The 13,705-nt window shown below is 31.1% G+C and overlaps 2 protein-coding genes across 2 annotated transcripts; both read left to right on the forward strand.

The window, feature by feature from the left end:
- Positions 1–1,548: 1,548 nt before the first annotated feature.
- LOTGIDRAFT_205749 (hypothetical protein) lies at positions 1,549–6,080 on the forward strand (the record flags this gene model as incomplete). Its single annotated transcript, XM_009061920.1, has 7 exons — positions 1,549–1,730; positions 1,841–1,921; positions 3,551–3,661; positions 3,882–4,030; positions 4,118–4,346; positions 5,420–5,590; positions 5,884–6,080. The coding sequence occupies exons 2-7, from the start codon at positions 1,846–1,848 to the stop codon at positions 6,078–6,080; spliced, it is 933 nt and encodes a 310-aa protein (XP_009060168.1). The 5' UTR covers positions 1,549–1,730; positions 1,841–1,845.
- Positions 6,081–6,374: 294 nt separating this feature from the next.
- On the forward strand, positions 6,375–9,041 carry LOTGIDRAFT_154211 (hypothetical protein; the record flags this gene model as incomplete). The annotated part of the gene is made up of 2 exons (XM_009061921.1): positions 6,375–6,522; positions 8,785–9,041. Coding segments are annotated over 2 exons (405 nt in total), but the record flags the coding sequence as incomplete, so codon positions are not given.
- Positions 9,042–13,705: the final 4,664 nt, after the last annotated feature.

Consider the following 13,705-nt stretch of genomic DNA (forward strand, 5'->3'; position numbering starts at 1 on the left):
GCCTATTATGTATTTTTATTAAACACATGTCAACTCAATAAGTATCGACGTAACAACGAAAGGAGTACCACCAAAGGGTCATTCTAAAGGTATCGACGTAACAACGAACATAGTACCACCAAAGCGTCATTCCAGCATATTAGGAAGTTTCAGCATACATAAACCATATCCCATTTACTAATAAACAAGTATCCACATAATTACATAGTTCCCTAAGGAATACACATTCAATGGTTGAACATAAGTTGAATGTCTTAACTTGAACTGAATGTCCTTACTTGAATTGAATGGTTTTGCTACAAAATATAAAAATGACAATCATAAGACACAACTCACAATTATAAGAATCCACAGGCATTCGTAGCAAAATACAGAATCTGAACTAACATAATTATACCAATTTGCAAAATGTCAACACTAATAGACAGTCTTAACTTCTGACAACAATATGCACATGATAACATAATGAAATTGTAACCTTATCTTAAAATTAATAGTTCTTACAGACAACTTAGACTTCAGAAATTCAAGCAATGCACGTGGTAATGAAACGGATGCCTTTGGACTACTGTCAGTAAAATTGAAAATTCCTTTGAAGTACATTTGAGAGCAAATTCTCAATAATTACACATGACATCCAGCAGAAAATGTCTACAGAACATAATTAAAGAATTCCTTATTAGAATATACATAAATAAATTGAAAACTTACAACTTGTGAGGAACTATGGTCGAAAATAAAAATATCAAAAAGTTTAGTCTAACTTCCTAAGATGGCGGCAAACAAAACTAGCTCAAGGCCGTGTGCACAATTTGACCTTTGACATGTGATCTGCGACCTAGCTACAATAAAACCTTAGAAATCAGGCCATATATAAACAAGTAATTTTTAAGACACAAAAATGCAATTAAACAAAAGAAAATGACGATTCTGCCGTAACACAGATATAGATTTGATACGTTTATTGGCACGTCAAAATTGTCAAAAATGGGTTCTCTTTGGCCTTTATTTCTTCAAATTTAAAAAAAAGTACCAAATCTGAGCCAGGCGACGGGGCTGCTATGCTTACCGCTATAGTAGGCCCTCTATTTTGTAAGCAATTAATTTCTTTAGAATTGCGGGGTCTATTAATTGCTTTAGCCTTTATTAATGAGCTATTTTTGGTAACTGGTATCATATGCCTTATGCATAGATCTAGGCCTCTATAAAATGTTTTCAAGACAAGAAACTAGAACTAGAAGAACCCCCTCGGTTACTGTATTAATATACTATAATAGTATATATATAGGCTACTATATAGCCTATTATTTTTTTTAGGAGGAGCGGCATAGGCTAATACGGGTTGGGTTTAATCAAAACAATAAATAAACCCACCCTATCTGACTAAGCCTGACTTTCAAAATATAGTTTATTGATTTATTTGGCTGTCACATAAAAATTCTACTATTTTATCTACTTTTGAGTAATTTTATGTTGATTAGTAATGAACGCGTAATTACATCCGGGCTTTTATTCAGGAAGTTCTAGGTTTGAGCATGCGTAGTTCGTCTTGAGCAACCAACTGATGGTCCAAGTAAATAATGGCGGTGTTAAGGACGAGATGAATTGGAAAACAATCCCCAACATCCAGCCCTTTTGACGTATAACAAATGTCGATCGAGTAGATCGATCAGTAGAAAAATTATTCAACTTTCAGATGATATTATAATTTATACGTTAAGTGCTATCTGGTTAGTTTTATTTTGACGATATTTATGTTGACCCGTATTGTTCTATTTGTTTACGACTTAGAACTGTCAGACGACCATTGTGCAAAATATTTCTTGTTTTGGTGTTTTAGGAAAGATGGAGCTTCGGGTCGGAAATAAATACAGACTTGGTAGAAAGATTGGAAGTGGTTCTTTTGGAGATATTTACTTGGGTAAGGATTTATTTTCGATCAATATTTTATGTTGATTGATCTTGTCAAACTTGATTTTGACAGTTCACCAAATATGGACGACATAATAATAATACTTGGGTCTGTAAAAACTTAAAACTCTGCTTGTCTGTGCATCTGATCATGCTGATTTAATACAAATTATTTAACAGTTTGTGCCAAGAGACCCAAGTTTTTCAAAGGATAGTAACATAACACTAATTTTTACTCCCTTTTCACCTCTCTTCTTCTGCCTTTGCCTCTGTTGAAATGATCATGAAACTGGCCTAGACATGAGCTTTATAAGACCTAGTCAAATATTCTTGCTGGCTAATAGCATCGTTACGTTTGATATAAGGTTTAAAATTTGGCTAAATTAATTGAATCATTTCATTTGAGAAAATATTGACCCAAAAGAAGTAAGCTGTTGGAGTGTGGTGTAAATTTACAAGAGAGAAGATTAACTTATTATTTTCAGATTAATTCAAACATTGGGCAACAGATTGCCAAGGAAACGGCATTCCTAGTTCAGATATCTTTTGGCCCTAAATAAAGGCTAAAAACACTACCGGTACGGTACATCCATTGAAGAGAAATCCCTAACCTGCAACAGGGAGGTTTGGGAGAGGACACAGCACTGAAAAATCGCTACGACTGTCTTTTGTGATAGAGCTTATATTTTTTGAGCCTTGTTGAAGTCTCAATTGTAGATTGAAGAAGAAATTTTATCAAAATTTTTACTTCAATTGTCGAAAAACACTAAGCAAAACTTTTTGTAAATTAAATGAACAAATTGTTTTGCGATATGACTGTTCATAATCAAAATCATGAAACTGATGAAATTTGACAGTTAAGTCAGTCATTCATAATGGAATTCAAGTTTGTATCATAATTCTTTTTTGCACTCCAACTATGCAGTCGTATCTTGATGATAGTCATGTTTGGTATCTCATACTTTTGACATTTTAGTCCTTTTAATAATATTTTGGTACCGCAGATGTGAAATTTGGTTTTCTGATCCAACTTCATCTCTGTTAGTAATGACATTGCGTTGATATAGACATCAATATAATTAAGTTAACGTTAAATAGACACACACTTTTTTTCATTTACCAACAAATGTTAGAATATTATAGCAAATCAATGTATTTGATCAGCAAATCTGATCGAAATAGATCTTTAAATGTTGATCTTAACTTGGTGATATTTCTTCATCCAATAGTTACTCTAAATATTTTGTCAAAATTTAACTCTTGATATTGGTCATATTGGAACTAAATAAGATTATTCATAAGTTTAAGCCTTGTAATTGGTTTTTCCATTTCTATGTGATTGGTGAAGAGTTTTTTTCTAACAAAATGAAATTTGATGATCCACACGAATTTAGTTAAGAAATGATTTACATCTATTGAAGCATGCCTAAGCTGTTCTATGGCCCTGAAAATTCAGTTGTATATGTCCTCATGGAAAAGGTAGCTGATATTGCAAATTGATTTTGTGAGTGAATTTTGAATGTTTTGGGAAAGTTTAGAGAGAAGCGCAATTGAATAAATACTCACTACCATACCTCTTCAGGGTGTTTAAAGACACAAGCACTGGTTGTAATTAAATACATATTTATAACTTTTTCAGGAACGGATATATCTAATGGAGAAGAAGTAGCCATTAAGTTGGAATGTGTGAAGACCAAACATCCACAATTACATATTGAGAGCAAGATATATCGTATGATGCAAGGTGGAGGTATGTTACATCCTGACACATATTTTTACTTCGCACATTTCAATATTCTTTGATTATGCATCCTTGTGATAATGAAAGGCTTGTAAATTAAGCTATTTATATTATCAACTGTACATTGTGCACCAACAACACAAGTAGAGTATAATGGCCTGTCCTGATTTTTATGTCATTCTGATTGTTGAACCAGCCCGCTCTAACAGAAATATCCTGTATTTTTCAGTTGGAATACCAACTATTAAATGGTGTGGGGCTGAAGGTGATTATAATGTTATGGTTATGGAGTTGTTAGGTCCCAGTCTAGAAGATCTTTTTAATTTTTGCTCACGGAAATTTAGCTTAAAAACAGTGCTATTACTAGCTGATCAGTTGGTAAGCTATTTACTTTTCTTTTCCTTTTATTGTGACAATTTGGTCAAAAGGGTGTGGGGGATTTAACATTTTCTATTTGTTTTCCAGATCAGCCGAATTGAATATATTCATTCAAAGAACTTCATTCACAGAGATGTTAAACCAGACAATTTTCTTATGGGACTCGGAAAGAAAGGAAACTTGGTGTATATTATTGACTTTGGACTAGCCAAAAAATATCGAGATGCTCGAACACATCAACATATACCATATAGAGAAAATAAAAATCTCACTGGTACTGCTCGGTATGCTAGTATTAATACACATTTAGGAATTGGTAAGTCATTCTAACATACTTGAAATTGGAATATTTTAACCATAGTTTTTCAGAAATGCAGCTCATAAATAATGTGCTATTGAAACTGCAACTTCAGTGGTCAGTTTAATATAAGATGATTTTACTCTTCTGGCCAACTGTTAGGACAAGCTGTCCAGCAGTTAAATTAATGTTCACTATAGTTATATACACAATCAGATTAGGCCTTGTGTATTTTCTCATTAGTTTTATACCCACATTATAATGTGGTCGTATATTATCGTCGCTCCTGTCCGTCCGTCCACAATTGGCTTAAGACAACAGTTTCTATTCGATTTGAATGAAATTTGGTGTGAATATTTATATTGGTGAGATCTTGGACAAGTTCGAAGTTGGCTTGTTTTTTTTTCGATGAATGGTTTTTTAGTTACTGTGCTTGACTTGGGAAAACGTGTCAAAATTTGTTTGTGAACACGATAGAGACTAAAGTTTCATCCTACTTAAAGGAATTTGTGTTCTAATTTTTTATAGTGATGAGATCTTAGACAAGTTTGAATTCGGCTAACTTTTGATGAACAGTTTTTTAGTTACTGCCCTTGACTTAGGAAAAACCAATCAAAATTTGTTTGTGAACACAATAGAGACTACAGTTTCATCCTATTTAAATGAAAATTTGGTGTGAATATTTATATTGATGAGATCTTTGACAAATTTGAATTTGGTTATCTTTCGATGAATGGCATTTGAGTTATTGCCCTTGGCTTAGGAAAAACGCATCAAAATTTGTTGGCTTGTTAATGCGATAGAGATGAAGTTTATGTCAGAATTTTATTAAATTTTGTGTGTTTGATTAAATCAACAATATCTTGCACAAATTAGATTTTTGGTATGATTTGACACTAATTGCCATGGTGATTGCCCTTGATATACTGAAAATGTATCGGGAAAGTGGGCGTATCTTGCTAGGCAACCACCTGTTTCTTTTCCTTTCAGCATTGCGATGAAGACGAAACAATGATCATGATGTAGAAATTCAGTTACATAAGATGATTTTTATAAAAGTAAAAAGGCAATATATGTATTGTTTCTTTCAGAACAAAGTAGAAGAGATGATATGGAATCCTTAGGTTATGTGTTCATGTATTTCCTAAGAGGTAGTTTACCATGGCAGGGCCTAAAAGCAGCTACCAAAAGGCAGAAATATGAACGAATTAGTGAAAAGAAAATGTCAACTCCTATTGAAGAACTTTGCAAAGGCTTTCCATGTGAGTTATAAATAAATTTATAAATTGTCTATATTTCTTTTTGCCAATGTTCAGTGTGGAAGATTATTATGATAGTATTTTTATCAAAACTAGAACTAGCTATATTTAAAAAGCAAATTTATATTCTTTTTTTTTTTTTCAAGCATCACAAACTTCTTTTAGTTGAATAAATAGAGTAGAAGAGACCTACTAAACTGATGCTTAAATGTATATCAACGAGTGTGATGAAATAACAGTAGCATTGTAATGCTAAAAGTGATGAATATTTTATACATATTGCTTTTTTCTTCCAGCTGAATTTGCTACTTATCTAAATTTTTGTCGATCTCTACGTTTTGATGATAAACCTGATTATTCCTATTTACGTCAGTTATTCAGAAATCTCTTCCATCGTCAGGGCTTCACTTATGATTATGTCTTTGACTGGAATATGTTAAAGTTTGTAAGTATGAATTTTGTGTTAGATTTTGATAAGTTGCTCCATTTCTGAGATAGAATAAGAAATAATCTTGAACTGGGTAATTTAGGAGTTATTGCCCTTTCCTTTTTCCCCTCATACAAAGAACATTGACTTCAAACTGTTTTGTATTGCATAAAGTGAATACTGTGATGCTTGTCGTGGAAATTTTATGATTGACTTCTGATGTTGGTCAAAGAGGGTCAAGTCATTTCAGAGTGACAATAAACCTTGCTTGCACAGTTTGAAATAGAGAAGGAGATATTAGCTTGGTATTAGACATCTTATAAATCCGATCAATGTTGATTTTTCAAATATCCATTTTAGGGAGGAAGAGGTGCTGAAGAAACAGAAAGAGATAGAAAAATGAGCTCGACAGCTAGAGCATTACAAGGAACACCTGGTGCAATTGGTCGCATGAGAGGTGAACCTATGGGAATAACACCCAGTGGTCAAATGTCCGCAGATTTTAATAGTAAGTATATTTATTTAGTCACCTTTAATTTGGTCTTAACTGTCTGACACTTGAGTATCTTTAAGTATTTCAAGGTAACTTGCACAGTTTGTTCTTTGTTAATGAACTAGATATGTCATTCATTAGGGATCCAGATATTATATCTTTGGAACTTTAAACTCTCCCTTTAGATCCCTTTATGAATTATTTCAGTGTTATTTTGGAGTAATTCCATTCCAGATTAGTTAATTTTCAATTTATATTTATGCATGTATTTATGTATCATATATATATTATCATCTCTTTATATATTTTATTATCACATTAGATTTAGATTATTTTGATCATTATTTTCCTGTATTGTAGCATTAGTTAAAAAAATTTCCTGCATAGTTCTTTATATCAAATTTTGTCCATATTTTGCTCTCTTCTCATATTTGACAAAGTATTGAAGGTTCTAGTTGCTTAAGTTTTGGCTGAAATTTATGCTGAATTTAATATTGGTGATGAACGAAAATAGACAGGTTTTGTGTGTATTTCATTAATGATTTGTTAGTCCTGTCCTTTCTTACTTACCGAAGCAAACGACCTTTCAGGAAATAAAATAAAGAGAGAGACAAATTTGGCATTTTCTTGCTATCGTTCAAAACTGACACATGCTAAACTCCATTTCCAGATAATTGCAATGCGTCTCTCTTTGCTATTACACTAGCCTTTTGGAATATTATTCGGTCTGAAATTATTTTACTGCTTTTGATATAGTAATTGCTTTTAAACATTTTGTTATGCAAAAGACATACCTGAAATTGTCTATTGTCTGGGAGAGAACAAATTCCTGCTAATCAACTACAGACAAACCCAGTTTCAGAATTTTATTTTGAAGAGTGTTTTAGATAACTTATATGCAACTGCCAAGAATTTTGTGCTTTTTTCGATTTTGAGATTTCGTTTAAAGATGGGCTTACAACCAGAATTTTTTACAGCTTAGAAATTGATTGAATTGGTTTAAATATCAAACTTTTAGCATTGGCTCCAGCTATACCACATCATTCTGTCCATGACCAATATTCAAGTTTATCTTTTTATGAATTTATCTTTATTCATGGATTTGAAACAAGAATTTTGAGATATGTTAAAAAGTAGTAGACAGTAATATAAAGAATACCTCTTAAGATGAAAGAATTGCTGAAAGAATTGAGGAAATGAGAAGTTGAAAAATTAAACAATAATGAGATAGTTTTGAATGGAATTGATATTATATAAAGAGAACTAGAAAGATAAAGACAGATGAAAACCATTTACAGTGTTGTACCTTCAACTTAGTTTTACTGCACTTAATTCTGTCCAATATGGTACTGGGATCAACCTAATTTTTCTTAAATATATTATTTCTTTCCTGCATGGTTCTCTCTTTATTTCTGCATGCTTTTCTTTTTGTCTTAGCCTTATTTGGGTGTCTTTTGGTTTTTCAATCCCTTAATGTACAGTGAAAAGCATAAATTTTTTCTGTGTGTATAAAACTTCATTCATCATTTCATCATCAACATCCATCCTTCATTGGTGTCCATCATCATTCATTATCATTACATTTATCAATTGATTCTGGTTTCAGACCATAAAATATAACTGGTGATGAATCAAAATTCTGATGTCATTCTTGTCACTTGTTACATGTCAACTGATACTTATCATTTATTCACATCATTATAATTTGACATTTATCTCATTTTCATGACAATTCATTCACAATATTTTCATTGTATACTTTCATTATTCACTATTTTCAGATCATTATTTACATCTTGTCATTATTCATAACATAATTCATTTTCATATATTCATTATACAGGTTCTGGTCAATTTTCATTAGACAAATCATGTACACTTGCATTATTCATTACATAATTCATGGATTGAAAGCATAAAATTCTAAAAGTGTTTTAGTTGGCTTTTTAATGCATGTATGAGATCTGTAAAACACATCTCGGTCCTTACTTATTTTATGACAGTCAAACCTCCAGAGAATTAGATGCATGAAGTTATAGCATAAAACATCGATATAAAAGACAAAAACAGATTTCTTCACTGTTGAATAATTTTATACTACTTTAATAGCCCACTACAATCTTGACACAATCTCCATTTTATTTAAGCTTATATTGATTTCTATCAAATGCGATGTTAGAACTTTTTGAAAAGCTTATTTAAACCCCATAGAAAAACCACACTAAATTTTTTCCCCCAAACACTGACACCTTTTTTTTTTTCTCTTTCTTCTCTCAGACATGCGGGGCCTCTCCTCTCGGCTTAAAGAGAGACTTCCAGCACGGCTGTCCTTAGCTACCAAAGGCTCAGGCTCTCAGGAGGGTGTGACAGAAAGTCGTGTGAGTGAGAGATTGGCTACTCCCTCTTCTGGTGGAAGATTAAGTATGAAGGGTTCAGGTCTCCCAGTACCTATAGGCAGTAGTGCAGATGGATCGAAACTTAGACGTGTTGCCGGTGAAGGTCGTGGATTATCAACAAAACAGCGTCAAACATGAACCTTGTATTGTTTAAGTTATTTGACATTTTCTCAAAGACAAAATGCTGTTGAGTTTTGTTATTAATAAAATAGTGATTGTGAAAGCTGTTAGAAACGGTCACAAAAATTCTTCCAATGTGGAGACCAAAAAATAGGATAAGATGTGAACATGGATTATGCTATCAGCTAATGTTAAAAGGTGTGTTAGACATCAGTGAGAAGTGTTCATTCTTTTTAAGGTACCAGTTCTAGCATATATTTGATGCTTTTAATAATCATTACGTGACTATCAAGAAAAAACTTATACATATTAATAATTAATTTATTATAACTTGTTTTCAAATCATACTGTGAATATTTAATAACATTCATACAATAAAGACATTTTGTTATTGCATTCAGGTATATATGTATCATTTTGATTATATCATATTGTTTGTTGATATTTGCACTTATTGTCAAATTAAAGTGACGTTTGCTATTTAATTCAAATCCACTATTTTGAATTGGTATCTAATTTGATGTAATAAATGGTTTTGAGATCTTTGAAATAGATGACATTGAGCAATGACTTATTTATGTAGAATGGAGATCTATTAGCTTTAATCGACACTGCCAAAAACTCTTATAGGTCACCTTTCATTGTTGCTCACTTTGCTTAGGACCTGTGATTATGAAGATTTTTATAGACTAATAAGTATTTTATTCAATCCAATCTGCACAATTCATTCAAATATCCAGTAATTAAGTTGCATGATTTTCAAGGATTTTTAAAATTTTTAAGGTTAAATAGATGTGAATGAAAAAGAGCCCAAATTATAATTCTTTATTGGTCAATAGTTTTTATTATCAGCAAAGTTAATGCATGATTATATTCGACAATTGTATGAAATAGTGTCATTATGTTTATAAAGCTTTAAGTACTATATTGTTTTCAGTATACAACATACAATGCTAATTGTTACTATTGCATCAATTTTACAATTGGCCAATAAATACCTAACAAGAACAAACTTAGCTTTACAAACATTATGGACCTAATATTTATTTAACCAGGTTGTTTTTCTTCAGCTTATTGTGTACTCAGACTTTCACAAGGTATTTTAGAGATATATTCTGCTCATACCCATAATAGATTTCATTTATAAAATATCTACATGTACTTGCAGTTCAGTAGAATTGTTCAAGGTTTGTCTTAAATATTGAACAAGAACAGAAAATGTCATACTTTATGTTGGTTATATTAGTTCATTAATGAATATACATAAAAAAGCTATCTCTTAGGGATGCCTGATTATTGTAGATAAAACCAATTTCATATTTTCATTCTAAAAAGAATTACCAGCAGATAGAATTCAGATTTCTTGTTGAAAAAGTGAGGTGACTATATCCTCAAAAACCAAGTGAATTGCACAATGAATGTTCTTTAGTAAAAAATGTAACAAGTTGTAAAAGTATGTTGTTTAATAGATATTATACTTGTGGGAGTGTTTTGTATAAATGTTCAATATATCTCTACATTTAAACTGTGCAATAATTTTAATACTTAATTCTCTTTAAATCAGTCCGTTTCAAGGTGTGTTAATATAGCAAATGTATTTTAGCCGAGCAAATATTCTCTTGATTATTGCGTGCACTGCACTCTACAACTATGCGTGATATTACACGCGCATAATTTTAAACAGATCGTTTGATGATGGATATTATGGTTTAAATATATTGTTATCTCCAAGTTATCTGTAATTTTATCCAAACATAAATGGTTAATGAGTCTGTATTTTAATCAAATTTCTACAAATAGCTTTCTTTTAGGACTGAAAGTACACAAATAATATCTTTGCATTTATTTGACCTAATGTAATAAAAATTTAATGAAATTTATGTCTGAAGAACAAGTTTTACCTGTACAGATATTTTTGTACAAGTAGCTATGTTAATAGAGTACCAGATATTTGCTGTAGATTAATAATTGTCTTTTAAATCTACATCAACCTGATTATATGAATCAAGCTTTACATTGAAATATATTAAGGATCTATTACATGTGATTTTTGTTGCCACGACTGTTATATAAGGTTGAACTGTGACAGGAATAAGAAATATTTTATTGTGATATATCATTTAGTGCTTCGAAAGTCATTTGATGTAGAGAAAACATTTTCAGTGTATTATTGTACCTATCTATCCTTATTACTATGGTTATTTTATCTTTAGGGAATAATTAGTCAATACAAAACCTGAGTCTATATTTATTACTATTTTGGTTTCTCAAATGATTCGGATATGTAATAATAATATCCATACCAGCTTGGTACTAATTCTCTAACTGATCATTTCTTTCGTATTTTATGGTAGAATTCAAATTTTGAAAACATAGAATTAGTTCCTTACGCATATGGAAAATGTATGTTTCCCAAATCGGTACTTTCTGTAACCTAATTAACTAAGAAAAAGTAGGCAATCTGAAATGAAGCTTCTTACTTAAATTTAAATACAATTTTTTAAGATTCATTCTAAGAATATTTAGGAAATAATCTATTATTTAACAAAAATTATTCTTAATGTCATAATTTTGTGTTTTGAAACCAAGTCCCTGTTTGTTATTATTTAACATGTTGATGAAGAAACATGCAGAAAAGATCAACTGACGTTTTACATAAATCTCTTGTCAAGGAACTCAATTTGGCTGAGGACTGATGAAAATATGATGTGAATTTGTTGTGAAAAATAGTCTGAAATATCAGTCCTTTCCATTTGTTCAAAAACACAATATCAAATAGAGTTCCTTTAAGTTGACTTATTGATTGCATGCTATTTTGTTATTATTTGTATATAAAAGCTAGGTTGTTTGTATTAAGAAACACATTGTTTATGAAATATTACAATTGTATTATATTATTGATGTCAGATATTGTATATAATTTGAAGATCTTGATGAATAATAAACATTTTTTTACATAAATTCTCACATCTCACCAAAATCATGAAAAATGGATTGACGAGGTCATTTAGAATGTTTAAATTAACTCAATTTTTTTATAATTTTTTTTGTAGATAGTAAATTGGCTGGCCTCAGGAGATTTCCATAGTATTTGCTTAGTTTTTAATATGACAAAATTCATTGACTTAGCTTAAAAGCATAACACTTGAAATTTTTTTTAATTAACTTCTTAGAAGTGACATGCCATTAATTTTAATTTCAAAAAATGAGTTGTCAATTGTTGATTATCACATTTATTGCATCCCTTGTTTTAGGTACCTCACCACGCCCTGTCTCTCGAGAACGTGAAAGAAGAACAAGTACCAGACTTCATCGTGGTATACCAACAACAAATGAACAGCAACGAGATCCATCACGTATACCCACTAGTCAAACATCTCAAGGTGTAGTGGGAAATGGTATGAACTCTTCTGCCATGCGTAGAGGTAGTGCATCTCGTGAAGTGGACAATCCTCGTTCAGGTTCATCAAAACATATAAGAAAATAATTTATATAGTGTGCAGTGATTGAAGAGAATAAATAAAGCCAGGCCAAGGTTTCCCACCACCTTCTACTACCAGTCTCAATGTGTGGCAGCACATTTAACAAAGCATTCCAACCATAACAATATTGTAATAAATGAAGATGTGTGTTGATTATTCATGGCATGTTCTTCAAAAAGAGTCGGATGGAATCATGCCACAGTCTGAAAAGGTTTGTGTGAATCATACAATTAAAGTGAAAAAATTAAGTGTCAGAAATGAAGACTTCTATCAGTGTGTGTGGAGTTTAATGGCGGCAAGTGATATGTAATTGTGCCAAGTTAAGTTATACATCATTTTTAACATGAAGTTTTAATGAACCTGGGTATCATACCCATTGAAAATTGTGTTTAGAATGTGTGAGATGATCAAAATCATCAGAGATTTGTTGACTAAATATATTTAAACGTTAATTCTAAAAAGTGATCAGCATTCATGATAATTTGCAAGTCATTTTTTATTGTCCCAAGTATTTTAATTATAGTTGTGTGGTGTTTCATTTATTCTATGTAAATATCAAATGTTCAAAATCTTATCATTTATACATCATTATCACTGTGTATATACAAGATTTAAAAGTCTGCTGGCAGCTAATTGTAATAGTTACTGCTTAACAGACAGTTGGCTCTTGGCTCTCAGCGGTGAACTATACATAATCCAGAAGTCACCAGCTTGATCTCAAAAGTTATACATCTTAACTAAATTATACCTCAAGGTTAGGTATTTATAATTATTACTGATATTGAAGAATGCACTGGTGTTGGGAATTTTGCTTTTCATTAATCATTGGAATAGCTCAATTGAATGGTACTGTTATTGGAATTCAGACTAGAATGTTGACTATCAGTAGTCCCATTATAAGTTCACTTCACCTCATATCTACTATCTGGACATCCTGGTTTATAATTCAATATAAGTTATCGAATGGTGTAGGTCTCTTTCAGTAATTTAAAGGGATTGTTTTGTATTAGGAAATAATCTATTTATGGGGTAACATTAAACAACGGCTTTGTTACTTTGTTTAAGCACACCTTTGATTGTTGCCTATTTGACAAACAAAAGTGACATATTTTAATGACTATTATATATTTGCCCTTTATAATGTGTATAAAAAAATTATTAGTCTATAAGAGATTTTAAATGGGAACAAATTGATATTGT

This window comes from Lottia gigantea, assembly GCF_000327385.1.
Source record: "Lottia gigantea unplaced genomic scaffold LOTGIsca_5, whole genome shotgun sequence".
Classification (NCBI taxonomy): Eukaryota; Metazoa; Mollusca; class Gastropoda; family Lottiidae; genus Lottia; species Lottia gigantea.